Source organism: Meles meles, chromosome 19, assembly GCF_922984935.1.
Source record: "Meles meles chromosome 19, mMelMel3.1 paternal haplotype, whole genome shotgun sequence".
Classification (NCBI taxonomy): domain Eukaryota; kingdom Metazoa; phylum Chordata; class Mammalia; order Carnivora; family Mustelidae; genus Meles; species Meles meles.
In genome coordinates this window covers 48,321,121-48,339,343 of record NC_060084.1, presented here as the reverse complement: position 1 = coordinate 48,339,343, position 18,223 = coordinate 48,321,121, and the positions used below count along the sequence as shown (strand labels likewise).

The 18,223-nt window shown below is 49.8% G+C and overlaps 1 protein-coding gene across 1 annotated transcript; it reads right to left on the bottom strand.

The window, feature by feature from the left end:
* Positions 1–510: 510 nt before the first annotated feature.
* Positions 511–15,371, bottom strand: IGSF23 (immunoglobulin superfamily member 23). The gene is made up of 5 exons (XM_045989479.1): positions 15,041–15,371; positions 7,657–7,983; positions 5,313–5,585; positions 3,092–3,245; positions 511–864 (listed from the first exon to the last, which is right to left on the bottom strand). The coding sequence occupies exons 1-5, from the start codon at positions 15,102–15,104 to the stop codon at positions 831–833; spliced, it is 852 nt and encodes a 283-aa protein (XP_045845435.1). The 5' UTR covers positions 15,105–15,371; the 3' UTR covers positions 511–830.
* Positions 15,372–18,223: the final 2,852 nt, after the last annotated feature.

Below are 18,223 nucleotides of genomic sequence, written 5' to 3'. Positions count from 1 at the left end.
AATAGGGGACTCCCACCCCCAACAAGGGAACTTGATCCTAGGACCCTGGGATCATGACCTGAGCCAAAGGCAGATGCTTAACAAACTGAGCCACCCAGGCGCCCCAGGAATGATGACTGCCATTCTTAACCTTGGCCCTCAGAGGCACTGCTCCTCTGCTCTTACTCCTGGAATCCTCCCTCTGTCATGTGAACAAGCTTGGGTCGGCCTGCTACAGAATGAGAGATGATGTGGAGGACAGGTGAATTATTCCGGACAATTGTCCTAGTCCAGACAGCCCCTGGGTAACTGCCAACTCATCACAGGTGCACGAGTGGGCCCAGCAGAGACCAGAAGAACAGCCCAGCCAAACACAGCCCAAACTGGTACCCCCACAGAATTGTAAGCTAAACCCATGGCTGTCTTTTCAAACCATTAAACTGGGGGTTGGTGGAGGAGAGGTAGTTTGTTACACAGCAAGTGCTAACTGATAGGTCCTTAGAGTTTTGGAAATCTTCCCGGATCCTTGTATTAAATTCCTCCTTTTGTTTTTATTGAACCACTTAAGGAAGTATCCTTTGCTTTCAGCCCATGAATTTTATGAAGTATGGACTGCTTGTGTAGGTGGCTTCCAGGGATTTGGTGAGCTAGGCAGATGGGGCACTGGCAGCTGGAGTGAGGGAGAGAAAGGCAACCTCTGGGACTCTCAGCAAGATGGGAACATCCCGACAAATTATCAGGATGGAGGAGGTCGCATCTGGAGCCCCCGGGAACTTCATCTTGTCCCAGCCCCAGGATTCTCTTGTTGCCTTCCCAGCATCACCTCTGATGCTGAGAGACAAGGGCCCACTTCAGCAGCATGACCGTATTCTTCGTCTGTTAGACCTAAAATGAGAGAGAGAGAGAGAGAGAGAGATCGATCGCCATCATCATCATCATTATTAGTGTGGCAGACATTTATGAAAGGTTTACCACTGCCAGGCACTATTTGCCGTGTTTCACTCCCGCTGTGTCGTGTAATCCACACACCTCCCCTTGGAGGTAGGAATTACCATTATCCTTGTTTTACTGATAAGGCAGAGGGTTAGCCTGGCTTCAGAGCCCATGGCCTTAACCGCGAACAACAGGGAACTCCGGTGGTCGTGGGTGGGTGTGATGAACATGTGTGGGGATTCCGGGAGCCCGTAACCCTCTTTCTCCAGCACTGCTCTTCCCCACTGGGAGGGGCAAGACAGCCACGCCTGTTCTCATGACCTCATCTCCAAAGCTGCCATGATTGGAAGAGGCTGGTTCCTCCTGGTTGACGTCACTTCCGTCCATCCTCATACGTTCTCGTACGTCCTCGTACGCCCTCATACGTCCTCATATGTCCTCGTATGTCCTCATACGTCCTTGTACGCCTTGGCCAAAATGGTGGGAGGACCGGAAGTGACCCCTCCTCCCTGCCCGTGGAGGCAGGGACTGGGTGTCTCATCATCTCATCATGCTTCCTTTCTAAGAACGTGGTTTTGGATGTGGATCTGGGCTTGGTTCGGCGTGAGCCATTTGGCAGAGGCGCGTGCCCGGGCAAGGTGAGTTTCTCTGGTTTACTCACTTGGAAAATGAGGACAAGAACGTCCCTGTCCCTCAGAGTAGCTGTGACTTGAAGGCTCTCGGCACTTACTGAGGGTCCGGGAAGTTGCAGCTGCTACAGTGATGAGGATGATGCAGGGGGTTCAGGCAACAGTCTCGCCCTCCCCCACCCCTGGAAGGTTCTACATGGGACTCTGGGACTGGACACCTGGCCCCAGCCTCTCCCTGTTGATCGGCAAGGCCTTTGCGAACCATGTCAGCTTGTAGTACCTAAACTATGAAGGCTTGTGTTGTTATGGCAGGAAAAGAGGCAGTTGAGGTGAGGGGCGAGAACTAGGAGTGAGGCAGGGTTCTGGGTTTGAAACCCTCTCTAGGTATGGGGTCTGGGGCCAGTCACTTCTCTCTAAGCCTTAATTTCCTCTTTGACAAAAACAAGTTTCTTTCTTATCTATAGCCGCCCTTCCTCCTCCCTCTCCTCCCCGACACCTGCAGAGCTCTTGTGGAAATTAAATAGAATACTGTTTAGCCAGCACATAATAGACACTCAATACATGGTAAGATATTATAGTGTTACAGTAATAGCTAATACATCTAGGATTGAAATGCAAGTCAGATGTACGTCCATGGCTTTTGTGTCACTCAGAACACAAACCAGGTCCTTATAGGGCCTGCAAGACCTTAACGCTGTCTGTCCATCCCTACCCCCATTCCCTCTCTGATCTCTTTCCAGTCCTCATACCGCTCCAGCCATGCTGTGGCTTGCTATGGCTTGAACACACCAGGCAAGTCCTACCTCAGGGACTTTGCACTGGCTGTTTTCCCTGCTGGGTATGCCCTTCTGCCAGACATCCACTGACATCCATCCCTCCTTTGCTCAGTGTCTTTGTTCAGATGTCACTTTTTTGGGGAGGCCTTCACTGACTTAGTTAAACCGTGCCTCACCCAACCCTGGCATTACTTCCCAGCCTTACTCCTCTGCTTAGCACTCATCATTATCCAACATGCTATCTATATTTTACTTGGCCATCATGTAAATTGCTGGTGTTTCTGACTCAGATGCAAGTTCATGAGGTCCAGGACTTCTTGCTGCTATTCCCATGGTTTCTCCAGTGTGGGCAGAGTGTGCAGTGGGTCGATACTTGTAGAAGGATTGAATACGATGTGGACCACATCCCAGGCACAGGTGTAAATACTGTAGAAATACTAACTTGTTTCATCCTCACAACGGCCCCGGGGATGGCATTTTGCAGATGGCCAAACTGAGGCACAGACCACAGGAGTGACTTGCCCATGGCCTCACTGTGGGTAAGGAGTAGAGCTGGGGTTTGAACCTAGGCAGATGAGCTCCAGAATCCTTCTCTGTCTCTTTGTTCCCCGGTGTCCTGTTGGGTGGGTGCATCAGTATCTGTATGCTCTTCCCTGAGTCCAAAGCTTCTTGGATGAGGCTACTAGTTGGGCTTCTGCCTTGCTGCAGAGTGAGCTCTGACTTGTGGGGACTGAGCACGTCAGGCAGTGGACAGGGGTGAAGGACAGCACATACCTTATGCTTTGGACGATGATGAAGCCTATGCCTCCTATCAGCATCGCGGCCCCCACATTTCCAGCCAAGAGGAGGGCAATGGCACCTCCTCCTGACACAGAGAGAATGGGGTCTGGCTCGATGGGCTCAGCGTCTGTGGGATCCACGTTGTCTTCTGGGGACCAAGAAGGGGCAAGACTGGAGGAGCCATCTTCCCTCCACACCCCTGCTCCCACCCTTTCACCCCCTAAATGTGTCTTCAGTCTACCCCCTCTTCCCCACTCTGGTCTCCACTCCAGCCTCCTCCTGGCTCTCCCGCCCTAGTCTTTCCCTTTCTACTTCCCCACCACTAGAAGTCAGAGAGGTTTGTGGAAAGATCAGACTTGACCCTGTCCCTCCCCTGCTCAGAACCTTGCTGTGGCTTCCCAGGACCTGGGGAGGAAGCATCCCTCATTTTGGCCTTTGATGCCCTGCCACTTGGCCAGCCCTCTCTCTCTCCTCACCTTTATAACTTAGTTCCATTGGACTCTACTCAATTTTCTAAGTTCACTTTTCTTTCCAACCTCCTGGCCTGAATGCAATTTACGCCATTTTCCTTCCCTTGGCCTGGATAATTCTTATGTATCCAAGTACCAGCTCAGATGTCCCCTCCTCCAGGAAGCCCTCCCTGACCTACTTGCTGGGTCAGGTGGCCCCTTGGGTCCCACATCCCTTGGCTCCCCCACCCCAGTCTTGCCCACTCTGACCATTACTGTTTGTGGAAGGGTCTGTCCCCTGCTGCTCTGCTCAAACATTACTACTTGAGGACAGGGCCAGGGCTGTCTTCCAGGATGTCCCCAGCACCCCCCAGTACGGGGTGGTCATGTAGTAGGCAGCCAGTAAACATTTCTAGAACAGTTGATGAACGAATAAAGGGAGTCTTGAAAGTCATTCTCAATGAACATATCCTGCTGCTACAGGATTTAAACCCTTTTTCTCCCAATGAATCACTCCCAAACCAAATCCTGAAGCTCCTACTGGAGCCTGGCTGGGAAGAAGTAGCAGTTCTCTGAGACCCAGCCAAGCCAGACCTTCCATCACCCCTGCCCTTTCCATGCTCTAGACCTTGGCTCATGTGTTCCCTGCTGCCCAGATCCTTCCCTGGCTTCCCTACTGGCCAGGTTCTCTGTACCATTCTAGTTCACTCCAGGCCTCTCATCCTCCATGCATAAGTACATGAAAAATAATATTCATGAGGATAGCTTCTATTTAAAGGACCTGCTTTCCTCTTCTTTTTAAAAGTAGGCTTGAGTTCACAAGGCCAAGATCAAGAGTCACATGCTCCACTGACAGAACGGGCCAGGCACCCTTAAAGCATCTGCTTTCTAACAGGTGTTCTGCTGGCCTCACTCATGTATTATTTCTGCTCCTTATGACAGTCATGCGGAGGTATACAGAGTCACCCCTGTTGTCACTTCCTGTTACACCCAGGAAGAAACAGAGGCCCGGAGAAGGGATGTCACTTATCCTAAATCACCTGGCTAGGAAGGCACAAGGGTGGGAATTGAACCCAGGCTTAACCCTCTCCCAGACCACTTTCCTGATCCCAGCTGCCACATGGGGCTCCACACATGCCACCGCGTATAGTTATGGTCACAAAATTAACACTAATATGGATAATGGCAATTGCAGCCATGATACTAACTCATGCTTTCTGAGCACTAGCATTCAGTAGCACTGGGCACTATGATTTTAAGCTGTTCGCCTCCTTATTGAATGCTCACAGCTACATTTCGGGGTGGGAGCTATTATTTTCCCAATTTATAGATGAGGACACTGAGGCACAGAGAAGTCAAGGAAGTGGTCTAAAGTCACACAGCTAGGAAGTGGCAGAGTCAGAATTCAAATTGCAAAGCCTGTGCTCAGAACCACTCATTACCACCTGCATTGTGTGTGTGTGTGTGTGTGTGTGTGTGTGTGTTGCAGATGTGTGCTGAGACCTAGAGAAGTCAAGTTCACATAGCCAATAAATTGTTGGAGCTGGGACTCAAACAACTAGTTCCAGATCCCAAGCTGAGCTTTCATTAGAGTTCATCTCTATCAGCTGCAGACTCTGTAAAATGGGCTAATAGTCCCCACTCTGCTGGGCAGATGGAAGGACAGGACGACATCTTGGCTAGAAAGGCACTCAGAGGGGACTGCTGTGTAAGTGACTCAATGCAACCGGGGAGGCAAAAGTCTGGGGTGGGAGTGGGGGACTCACGTGGCAGCGCGAGGGTCACAGGAGAGGAGGAGTGCTGTCCCTGGCTGTTCTCGGCTGTGCACACATAGGTGCCCAGATGCTCCTGGGACAGCCTCCGGATGATCAGCTTAGCCCCAGTCTGGTAGGGCTCCCCATTGAAGGTCCAGTGCAGCACAGGTTTGGGTTGGATGGAAGAAGCCAGACACTCCAGGATCACTGAGTAGTTTAGGTCACTCTGGATAACGCCCTCAGAGTCATAGGGGAATGTCAGCAGCATCACGCCGTTGGAGCTGGCTGTGTGAACGGAGAGCACGGTCATGTGGATGGGGAGCACTCACAGAGGCCAAGCACTTCTCTTGTCTAACATTCATTCATTCATTCAACAAGTGTGTTTGGAGTTCCTGATCGGTGTCCAGGGCTGCTCCAGACACGGGGCCGTAGCATAGTTGTTGGTGCCCCTGTCCCAGCCCCTCACCCTCACCACGTCCAACGGCTACATTGCACCTGTTGCCCGGGCGCTTTCTTCAGCTGCCAGAGCCTGCTCCGGCCAAGGAGGGAGCAGGCCAGAGAATTGGGAGATGGGCCGAGCCAGGGCATTGTGCAATGACTGACATGGACTGTTGTATAAATATCCCAGCTGCCCATCCCTCAGCTGGCCCAGGGCAAAGCCAAGGACCTGGAAGGAGTGCCTGGATTCTGGATCAGTTTGAAAGCAGAACCCCCAGGATTTGCTGATGGATTGGAGAGAGAGAGAGAGAGAGAGAGGAGTCAAGGGAGGGCCTCCAAGGCTTGGGACCTGTGCCACTGGCTGCTGGGAACCCTCTTTACAGAGATGGGACACCCATAACAGTTCTCTTTCCAGATTAAAGACTTGAGGTCCAGGGGTTCTTAGACCCAGGCTTCGTGATCAGAGAGGCACAGTGAGTATTTGGACCTGGAAGTCTGATGTCATGGTGAGTGTCAGGAGCCTCCCCACTGAACTGATTCCCAATTTCAGTGCTATGGTGATAAAGTGAAAAGAACTTTAGATCCAACCAGGAACTCATGGAAGGCTTCCTGGAGGAGATGGTATCTCAGCTAAGCCTTGCAGGAGGAGAAAGAGCACTCCAGGTGTAGAAACAAGAATCAGTGTAATATCTACCTGGATCCGGCTCTTACGAGGAGCCAGACACCATTCCAAACACATGCTAACTCACGGCTGGTTATGAGTGAGTGAGACCCATCCATGATTGGCCGAAGTCATTTAGGAAGTTATAATCAACATTTGAAACGTGATATGAACTATAATATGATAGAAAATATCAGAATGCATTGTGCATAGCAGTAACTTATTTTATGACACATGTCTTACTCGCGTGTGTGTGTGTGTGTGTGTGTTCACACTGGGTCACGATGTGAAGTTCTTTTCTCACGGTGGGTCATCATCAACAAAGCTTGAAAACCACCATATTTACTTCTGAAATCCTCAAAACAACCTTATGGGGTAGGTTCTACCATGACTCAATTTTACAGATGAGGACACTGAAGTACACAGATGGGAAGTCAATTTACAAGGACACCTGGCTGGTCAGAGGCGGAACAGCCACATCTTTGCAAGGCCGTCCTGGTTTCAGGGTCTGCACAAGCTCTGGGCTGAGCATGGCATGGGGAGGCCTCTCCCCCATTTGGTATGCTGAAGATGGTGCTGGGCTAGAGAGGTCATGGGGGAAGGAGATAAGCTCCAGGACCATAAAAAGTCTTATGGATCCCGGCTTGGCCTTTGGCTTCTAGGTGACCACAGACTATTGACATCACCTCTCGGCCTTAATTCCCCACCTGTGCAGTGGTGTTGGTGCTCAGAGCATCTTCTTTCTCTGGTCATTGTGAAATCCCCTGTGTTTGGTATGTAGTGGAAGAGCTTAGTAAGTTGGAGCCAGTCCGTCCTGCATTTTGGTGTTCACTCCAGCTCACCTCTCCGTAGGAGCACTTTCTCCCACTCGGCCTGGGGCCAACTCCTGCTCTGCCTGCAGGTCCTAGCTCAGATGGCCCCTCCCCTGGTGAGCCCTACCTGTCTCCTAGGCTGGATTCTCCCATGTCTCTGCTCATGAGCCCAGCCGCACCCAGGACAGAGAAGCACTAAAAAAGGATTTGATGCATACGCAAGCATCAGCGCTGTTAAGTGTTTTGTTGAGTGGAAATCTCAGGCCCTGTATGGTCAGCCCTGCAGACCACCAGCTCTGCCTGCCTCCCAAAGCCTCTCATGGCCCACACCCCCTACAGGGCTCTGCTCCCAATTTCTTGTGCTTCACGGATCTCTCTGGACCCTCCAGCCTTGCCCACGCTGTTCTCTCTGCCTGAGAACTCGGTCCCTATGGGCCCCACTCACCTAGGTCAGCTATCTGCTCTGTCGCACTCCTGCGTCCTCTGCTGGTTTCCAGCACTGCGTCTTGAGCTGTTGGGTTTCCTATGATCAGGCTGCTTTGGGTGTCCAGTGTCTCTTGGCCCATGTGTTTGGGCCCTGGGAGGCCCTCAGGGGAGAAGATCATAGTCTCTGGCTGGGCATTGTGCCCTCGGAACCAAGAAGTGGAGAGAACATCATTCGGGCTTCTGGGGACAGGCAGGCGGGCACTGGCTCCTTCAGTCAGGGCATCTGGAGATGCAGGGGCGGGCAGCTCCAAGGAGGCAGAACAGGTGCAGGAGGCGATCAGGATGCCTTGGAAGAGGTAGGAAGGGAGAGGAGAGAGCAGAGGGAGCAAATGGGACCAAAGGTGAGATGCTGCCCCAGCAAGTAACCCTTCCCGAGCTTGCGAGGAGTGTGGCACATTGAGAGTCGATAACAGTGATGATAACAGAGATAGTGTGTGTGGGGGGGTGCCTGGGGAGCTCAGTCGGTCAGTCACGTGTCTGACTCTTGACATCTGCTCAGGTCATGATCTCAGGGTCCTGGGCTTGAGCTCCGTATTCAATGGGGAGTCTGCTTGAGGATTCTCTCTCTCCCTCTTCCTCTGCCCCTCCCCCTGCTTGTTCTCTCTCTCTCTCTCTCTCTCTCAAATAAAGAAATCTTAAAAGAAATAAAAGGAAATGCTCACTGAACACCTCCCACAAGCCAGACACTGTTCTAAGCACTGAGCCTTTATTATTTTACTTACTCCTTCATCGACGCCACCAAGCACACATTACTCAGGGAATCCTGCCAACCCATTTTCTGACCTTCTCTGCCCCGCTCTGCTTCCTGGAAGGCTGACTTCTTTGATCTGCATTGTTAGGTCCCTGTGTCTTTTGCTTCAGGTCGGCTTTTGCCAATGGGAGTGACCTTGAGGTAGCTGGTCCCCCAACTCCCTCCCTGCTCCATCAACACCAGTCAGCTGTGTCCCTCTATTAGAGCTCCTGTTGGTGTCCCTCTCCATATACCACTCATTGTCTTTGGGTTTGGGAGGTCTGGTCTTCCTCTTAGGGTTTCTAGCACAGAGGAGGTAAGAACTTTCTGCCATGACTGGCCTCTGGGTGCTGCACGATCTCAGATGGTTTTATCTATGCTCTGTCTACACCTCTGCAAATAGTCCCTTTTTTTACCCTCCCCCCATGACTCCTTCTGAGTAGACCATTTTCCTGCCTCAACCCTGAATGACACAATTATTACACCCCCAGGGGGACTGAGGAAATGGAAGTTCAGAGACCTGAAGACCATTGTCTAGGATGTCCTAGGTGGTAAAAGCAGGGCTGTGATCCACACCCAGGCAGGCACACATCTGTCAGTAAAGTAGACTGGTGAGTGTGCCCCTATCATCTCCAGTTGCTCTCACTTCCTTTAATTAAATTTCCATGTGGCTTAGTGCTTGGAGTGGAATCCTCGGGGTCTGGCTTCAGACCCTATGCACATACCCAGCCACCCCAGTCTTCTGCCTCTCATTGGATTGATGGCTGTTGCAGTAAGAACACAAGGTCCAGCCATAAAAGACTGAAACAACTGAGATGAAAACATAAAAGACTTTGGCCAAGTGGAAAAAAAACAACAACAACAAATAACCACCCACCAATCAAAAGAACAATGACATACCAGGAAAGACGGTTTGCAACAGATCTCACAGACCAAGGGCTCATTTCACTAATATGTAAAAAGCTCTGAGATATCAGTAAGAAAAATATCAGCAACCTAACAGAAACATATACAAGGAATATGGGTAGGCAATTCATAGAAAAGAAAATTCAGATGTGTCAACATTAGGAAATGCTCAGTCATGCTCATGGTAAGAGAAATGCATGTTATTATTATTGTTTTTAAAGACTGTATTTATTTATTTGACACAGAGAGAGAGAGAGAGAGAGAGAGAGAGAGAGCAAGTGCACAAGCAGGGGGAGCAGCAGGCAGAGAGAGAAGCAGACTCTCCACTGAGCAGGGAGCCCAATATGGGACTCGATCCTAGGACCCTGAGATCATGACGTGAGCCTAAAGCAGACGCTTTCCCAACTGATCCACCTAGGTGCCCCTCTATATCCTTTGATCCTGAAATTAAATGTCAGGGAATGTGTTCTACAGATACACTTTCTCAATGTAAAATGACGAATGGGCGGGGTTCTTTTGCCACACCTTAGTTATAATGGTTAAGGATTGGAAATATCCACGTGCCCATCCATAGGGAACCAATTGAATACATTATGGTCCATCCACACAGTGGAATGATACACCTATACAAAAGGAGGAGGAAGAAGTCCAGAATGGCATGAACTGAGAGGGAAAGAGCTCTAGGGTATGTAGTTAAGAAATGAATGCGTGCTGCTGGCCAGTCCTTATGATATGCTACCTTTGGTGTAAAAATGGAAGAGAAGTAAATATATATTTTCATTTCTTATAAGCATGCAAAGGAACCCCGGAAACACAAAAACAGTGTCTCTGTGTGTGTGACAGCGGGGAGAGAAGGGTCAGAGGTACTGGGTGGGTCGACAGAGACTTCACAAGGTCTTTTCTATATCTTTGAGATTTGAAGCGTTGGAACGTACAACCCCTTCAAAAATTTAAGTTTGAATAAAGGAAATAAGAAAGCATAAATGTTCTCAGTAGTCTTTTACACATACATGCACACACACGTACACACACACAAACACACACACACACCAGAGTGTAAGATCCGGAACTGGACTGCCAGCGTGCAAGTCCTGAAACTTACTAGCTCTAGTGACTTTGGGAAAGCTACTTATCCTCTCTGAGCATCAGTTTCCTTATCTATAAAATGGGAATAATAATGCCTCCAGTGATTTTCAACTGGGGATGATGTGCTCCTCACAGGGGACATTGGCAATATGTAGAAGTCTTTCTGGTTGTCATGACAGTGGGGGGCTGCTGCTGGACCCCCGTGGGTAGAGGCCAAGGAGGCTGCTCGGCCTCCTACCATGCTCAGGACAGCCCTGGCAACAAGGAAGCACTGGACCCCAAATGCAAGTAGTGTCGATGTTGAAAAGCCCTGATCTTATGCTTATAAAAGGCTTAGAACGGTGTGCCAACAAGGTGACCGCCAGATCAATGCTTGACATTAGCATTATCATTACCATCACTGTTAACCATTCTTGCTTCTGTAATCGCAAGTCCTCGGTGTGCTGTAAATATGTCTTTTAAAAATGAAAAAAAAATCCAATACAATAAGAGATTACATTTTAAGGATCAGAAATATAGGACGCCGTTATAGGGCGTTCTGGGTGGGTGGGTGGGGCTCACTGCCCCCCTCGTACCTCCACTGATTTTTATCTCTGAGTGGGCAACTGGTATGTTTTTCTTCTTAAAAAAAACATTTATTTCGGGGCACTTGGGTAGCTCAGTTGTTAAGTGTCTGCCTTCGGCTCAGGTCATGATCCCGGGGTCCTGGGATCGAGCCCCACATTGGGCTCCCTGCTCAGCAGGGAGCCTGCTTCTCCCTCTCCCACTCCCCCTGCTTGTGTTCCCTCTCTCGCTGTGTCCCCTCTGTCAAATAAATAAATAAAATCTTTAAAAAAAGATTTATTTATTTGAGAGAGAGTTGGGGAAGGGGCAGAGGGAGAGAGAATCTCAAGTGGCCTCCTCCGCTGAGCACAGAGCCCCGCCTGGGGCTTGATCTCACAACTGTGAGATCATGACCTGAGCCAAAATCGAGAGTCAGACACTTAACCCACGGAGCCACCAGGCACCCCTGGTGTGACTTTTCTGTTCCCCTGCTCATAAGCCTTCCGTGGCTCGCCAGTGCTCTCAGGACACAGCACAGATCCCCTCACCTAGCACTCCTACATCTCCACGCCCGTCTTACCGCTCTTCCCTCACTGTCTGCATCAGGCAGACTGAGCTCTGTGCAGTTGCCCCGGCCTCCAGGCCTTGGCACGCGTGGGTCCCCCTACCTGGAATCTCTTCATCCAGCTGTGATTCCAGGTTCAGCCCAGGCACCCCCCTTCTGAACCCCACCCTGACCCTCAGGGATGCTTGGTGATGGACACTACCGTGTCCGGGCAGGGACCTCAGGAGGTGGAGTGATGGGAGCTCTCAGGGTGTTGCTTTTTTTTGATGGAAAAAAAATCCGCATTCTTACCCTTTTATGAAACAAAGGGCACAGGGATGCAATTTGCAAAAGTGACATCACATTTTCCTGAGCTCTTATTTTGAAAGGGCCTTCCCTGGCCAGCACCTCCCCAGCTTCAGGCCTCAGCTGGCTTCTTTGGGCCCCCACATTCCTACCCTACCCACTCCGGGATGGGTCTGCCTTTTCTCTGGACCATGAGCCCCAAGAGAGCAGGGGTGTTTGTCGAATAAGTAATTGAAGTGGAAGATCTCAGGTCACCGGGTCTGCAGTCTGAGGTGGAGTTCTGACTCTGACACCATTGCAGGTCCCTGGTGATTCCACGAGTGTCCCCAAGGCACCTTAAGGAGACCTCGCATCTTGGAGACCCTTCCTTCAGCTGCTGTAGAATCATGGTTTCAGGGGCGCCTGGGTGGCTCAGTGGGTTAAAGCCTCTGCCTTGCTCAGGTCCCAGGGTCCTGGGATCGAGCCCCACATCCGGCTCTCTGCTCAGCAGGGAGCCTGCTTCCCCCTCTCTCTCTGCCTGCCTCTCTGCCTACTTGTGATCTCTCTGTCAAATAAATAAATAAAATCTTTAAAAAATTAAAAAAAAATCATGATTTCACTTGGAGACTTGGAGGCCACTGGAGCCTGGTTTGTAACCCTGACTCTGCCACTTATTATTTCTGGCCGAGCCTCAGGTTCCCTGCTCACCTCAAGGAAGGTTCTGGATAGTAATCGTTTCACAGCAGTGCCTGACATTCAGTGAGATCATGAATTTTCAGGGCTGAGGACTGTCTCATTCAGGTATTATATAGATTTTATATATACACACACATATATTTTAAGTATGCAGGATGAAGGATGGAATTTCAGAGCTGGAACCATCAAGATGATTCCAGAACTCTTAGGTTTTAGGAGCGTGGCTATTTCAGTCAGGGACACTTCCCGAATCGGCAGTTAAATATAGAGACACGTTCGAGATGTTATACTTGACTTCCTCAGGCTCTCAAAATTTCCACAGCGGTCCCGGAGGCTGAGAGCGGAACAGCAGCTGCCAAGAACCTCCATGCCCAGCTGAGGTCTCAAAATCGGGATTACGTCACTAGCTCTGCTGGCCTCGGCCTCCGCCACTCCAGCCCCTGCCATTCTGTGGGAATGGAGGCCAAGAGCCCCTGGAGAAGAGGGGGAGGCCCAGAGCGAGACTTTCTGGGGGAGAATGAACTTCGAGCCCTCGCCACAGGGGTGAGGGGAGTCCTGGGGCTTTCCTCCTCCCCAGGCCAAGTGAGGGCGGCTCCAAGGGAACCTGTCCCGGAGAGCTAGAAATGTGTCGGCTGGAATTTGCAGGGACTTAGACCTCTAGGTCTCCCAAGTGAGGGATGGAGAGGGAAGGGCCTGCGGGGTTGAGGAAATAGAGGCCGGAGTGGACATGACCCACGCCTCCACGTTCCGTGGGACAACAGATGTGTCCTCGTGTTTCCCATGAGGCAGTGGCGGATGCCTCTGCAGGGAGCCAGGCGGAGGCTATCTGGCAAAGACCCTCATGGGACGGGGCTCCCAAGGGGCTGACCTTGGCAGAAAGAGGCTGGAGGGCGCTGGGAGATGGTGGCGAGCCTCTAGTGGGGCCCAGTTCATGGAGCCCCAGGAACATAGTCTGCAGTGACAAGGGTCCTCAAAGTGTCCCCCGCCCCCCAACAGATCCGGCTACGGTGCCTCAACCATACAGAAGACCTTCACTCGTTACAAGTACAGTAGCCAAATAGGAGCTTTCCTGCCCCCTTCCTTGCCTTCCTCCTCTCTGCCCATGGCCCTGAGGAGGCCATGGACCACATCTCTGGGTGGGGAGGAAGGACACACAGAGAAATCGGCCCGAGGAGCACCATGTCCCACTACAATCTCACTATAGTCAGACACAGGCCTGAGCTGGGGAAGAGGAAACAACATAGGGTGGCGTTTGGGGTTTTGAAACGACATGGAACCAGACCTTTTAAGACCTGGAAAAGGAGGCAATTCATTCACTTTCTGAGAGGTGCGTGTGTGTCATCTTTGGAAAGTATGGTCTTGGTAGCCAGACCATCTGGGTTCAAATTCTCCCTCTGCCACTTCTAAACTGGGTGGCCTGGGGAAGGCACATAACCTCTCCGTGCCTCAGTTTCCCCTACCATAGAGTGGAGATCATCCAGCCATTGCCTCATAGGGTTAAGAATTATATGTTACAACATGAAAGCACTTAGAACAGAATGGCATGGAGAAGTCAGTCACGTGACCTCTTGATATTATGACTCTATTTTATTATTATTTTTTAAGATTTTATTTATTTATTTGAGAGAGAGAAAGAGCACGGGCAGGGGGAGGGGCAGAGGGAGAAGAAGAGTCTTAAGCAGATTCCCCACTGAACAGGGAGCCAGGCTCAGGGCTCCATCCCAGGACTCCGGGATCATGTCCCTAGCTGAAGGCAGATGCTTAACTGACTGAGCCACCCAGGCATCCCTATTATTATTATTATTATTATTAAAAGACATTTACTTATTTTGAGAGAGAGAGCATGTGGGTGGAGGGAGGGACAGAGGGAGAGAGAGAATCTTCAAGCCGACTCTGTGATGAGTGTGGTGCCCCAGGAGAGGCTCCATTCCACGACTCATGAAATTGTGACCTGCTCTAAAACCAAGAATCCCACACTCAACCAGCTGAGCCAGCCAGGTGCCCCTATCTTATTATTATTATTTAAAAATTATTATTAAATGTAGTTAGCTGGGGTGAGCCATGGTGCTCAGTGGAAAAGGACTGGGCGGGGGTGGTCCTGGTCCTGAGTTCTGATTCTACCCTCCCCAGCCTGCAATCTTGGACAGGTGACTCTGCCCCTCTCCGAGCCTCACTTCCTTCCTTGGTAAAAAGGGTCAAGCCTGGGTGGCTCAGTCATTAAGCGTCCGCCTTCAGCTTGGGTCATGATCCCAGGGTCCTGAGATAGGGCCCTGCATCGGGCTCTCTGCTTAGCGGGAAGCCTGCTTCTCCCTCTCCCGCCCCCCCCCCCCCCGCTTGTGTTCCCTGTCTCACTGTGTGTCTAAAAATCTTAAAAAAAAAATAAAAAATAAAAAGAACACAGCCTCTTGGGGGACCTCAAGAGCTCTTGTACCTCTTTCAACTGACTAGAGGCAGAGCTCTGAGGGGGGCAAGTCTGACTTGGATAGAGACTCTCCCTGGGGGTGTCCTCTCCCTGTCCCCAACCTGCGGGTGAACCCATTGCTCCTTACGCACCTGTTAGAAGTAGCCCCTTCCAGGCAGGGCTGTGGCCCGGTCTGGCGTCCAGAGGACACCTCATGCCGCGTTCTGTCCAGATGTGGCGTCACGCAGGGGAGGTTGCCCTGTCAGGAGTGGGGCCTTCTAGACTTCACAGTCAAGTATGTGACTTTGGCCCTGCCCCCGGCCTGGCCACACCCCTGCTTCCCTGCCTGGCTCCTGCTCTTGGCTGGGAATTCACCTCCCAGACCTGCGCTCTTCTCCATCACTGGGTTAATGGTAGCGGTGGGTGGGGAGCATGCAGGGATGGGATTCTGGGAGGAGAGGTTCTGGGGTTTCGCTCTCTTCCCTCCCTGCCTCCCTTTTCCAGCCCTTCTGCATTGGAGGAGGATGAAGATGGAGGGTGGGGCGGAATTGGCCCGCCTCTGTCACGTCACACCAGAGAGGAATGGCCAAAGGTCATCACGTAGGAGGTGGCAGGGGCCTCTCTTGCCTCCTGACTTGGCTCCAGACTCCATGACTATCAGCTCAGAGTCTCCACTTTTCTCCTCTGTGAAATGAGGGTGCTGATGATAGTGCCTGCCTCAGAGTCAGGGGGGCCCGTGGACATCAGATGCCCAGCAGAGTACCTGGCATAGAGTAGGTACTCGATGAATGACAATAGCTATTAAAATAATGCGAAGTATTGTTGTTGGTATCCAGGATGTCCTGGAGGCATGTTGAGAAGCCCTTTCTTAGGGCCTTGCTCATACTATATCCTGAATTTGGATTCTGGAAGAATAAGCTACAAAAGCTCCATTTTCTTATCCTTTGGACCCATTCTTTCCTCCTCAATAGTTGTATCGTTCAAACAGATAGCTGGCATTTATTGAACACCTACTATATGCCAGGCACAGCACTTGACTTTTAAGGATTGTTGTTGAATTGAATCTTCCTAGCAACCTTGGGGAGTCAGTATGATAGTCCTCACTTTCCAGTGGCTCACAGAGGCTAAGCAATTCACCTAACCTCACAGCTATTCACAATGGCTTTTGTCAATTCTTGGAGGTAGTCACCTCAGGCTCTCAGCACTTGCTGCTGTCTTGCCTTAGCACCTTTCACAAGTCATCTCATGGCTGATTCCATCTCATTGTTCCATTCTCAAATCAAGTAGCAACTCCTCCAAAGGGTCTTCCCTAGTGTCTGCACCAGGGGAAACCCCAGCTTCTTGCTGGCAAGATACACTGTTTTCTTTTCTTTCCAAAAATTGCTACTGTCTGAAATGATTCATTTCTTCATTCACTTGTTTATTCTTTATCTCCCCATTCCCACACCATCTTTAGAACATCAGGAGGGTAGCGGTTTTGTCCAGATTTTGTCTGGCTGTGTCCACATTGTCTAGGACAGTGCCTGGCATATCATGGGTGCTCAGTAATTGTTTTTTTTTCAATAGTGAATGAATAATGAGTAAGTGAGTGAGTGTCATGGGAGTGTTGGAATTTGAACTCATATCTGACTCAGAAGCTCATGCTTTCCCCTCCTGGTGAGGTCCAGGTTTCTTCTCTGGGGCAAAGTTTCACTAACAAGTCTTTGAAAATAGTCTTTATCAAGTGACTTGGTGATATCTTTATTAGCATTACCCACACTGCCTTTTTCTATGACTTTTATGAGACCTTGCTGGGGCGACTAACCAGGCCACAGGACTACCAGCGGGTGATAAGCAAATATTTGCAACACGATTAATAACCATCTGTGGATGAGGAGTCTGGGGTTCCAGCTTATCTAGCTTGCTGCCTCTTTTATTGGGGTAACAGCATCTGGATTTTGCTTTCAGAAACCAGCCTTCCCACGGTTCCAGGGAGAGGAGGCCTGGGTCTGGCTAATCAGAGCGTTTCTTCTTCCGATCACAGTGATTGGGGGAGGGTTGGGCACGTGACCCAAGCCTAGCCAACAAGAGCATTTCAACCCCGTGTTTCTGTGATAGCTGGGCGCACCACCCACACAAGCCCAGGGAAATTAAACAGAGGACTTCTGTTGGAACTCTGGGGAGTAAAGCATTTTCTTTCTGTCTGCCTTGCAAAGCTGAAGGGAACTAATTGTGGAGCAGCTGTGGCCTTCTTTCCACCATGCCTACAAAGGCTGCCTAGAAGGAGGCCAACACAGAAGAAAGCATAGCGAATAGATAGATGAACAGATTTCTGATGACATCATTTAAGCAGCTAGATCCAGTTGTGCCTGAAGCTGGTCTAATCTTTCAGCTTTTGTGTCATCTGAGGCTATAGATTCCCACTGATCTTCATGGAAGTTTGATTTGGGGTTTAGTTACATGCTTCCAAAGGAACTCTGATGGAAAGAAAGGTGAAAAACAGAGTTTTTTTGAGAGCACGTGGTTTGGGATCTAGTGGAAACTGAGGATGGGCAAGGGATGCCCTGGGGGGAGGAGGAGGATTTAGCAGTCTGCATTTCCCAAACCTCAGCCTTTCTTATACCACATCCTAATTCCTTTCATAGTCACACCCCATCTGCGCTTTTATTTATTTACTCAACATTTGACTTTAAAACCACTAAAATAAGCTCAACTCAGTTTTTAAACACCACCCACAAAATTACTCTCACTAATAGGCTACTTTCATCAATGCAGATGACAGCAAAAACATAATGATAAAATGAAACATATCTGTCCACATAACTGCAAAAAATTTGGGTGTGTCACTGAAAGAACATGAGCCCTGATCTGTTGCACAACGATCTGAAGACACTTACTGCTGAGCTGTACCTTTAAAATGGTTAAGATGGTAACTTTTATTTCATGAGCTTTAAAAAAAAAACCATTAAAAGTTTTTAAAATTATTTAAAGAAAAAAGACAAGGAGCAGTCATATACATAGTTTGTCTTTATCATCCAGTCAAGGTTGGATGAAGTTGAAATCAACCCTTGCTTGTACTCCAGGAAATAGCTAAGTTACATTTGCAGAAATCAGAACAAATCATCATCAAACCCATAGATAATTTGGGGAAGGGATTAATCAAGTAGGAAAACAGCATGCAAATGGCAGATACAACATCTAATGAGTCATTCTCTTTCATTAGGGTCAGATAGCTTAACCGATGGAGCAAGTTTAACCTGGCTAGTGATGTCATGTGAATATTATGTAGGCCCTGAAATAATATGATAAGAAGGATACTTCAAGAAGAAGGCGGAGGAGGAAAAGAGGAGGAGGAA

Coding starts and splice junctions, on each gene's coding strand:
- IGSF23 (XM_045989479.1), bottom strand. CDS start 15,104: ATGAGGTGTCCTCTGGACGCCAGACCGGGCCACAGCCCTGCCTGGAAG. Junction 7,984..15,040: donor GAAGGGGCTACTTCTAACAG/GTGCGTAAGGAG, acceptor ACCTCTTCCAAG/GCATCCTGATCGCCTCCTGC. Junction 3,246..5,312: donor TGTGACCCTCGCGCTGCCAC/GTGAGTCCCCCA, acceptor CTTGGTCCCCAG/AAGACAACGTGGATCCCACA.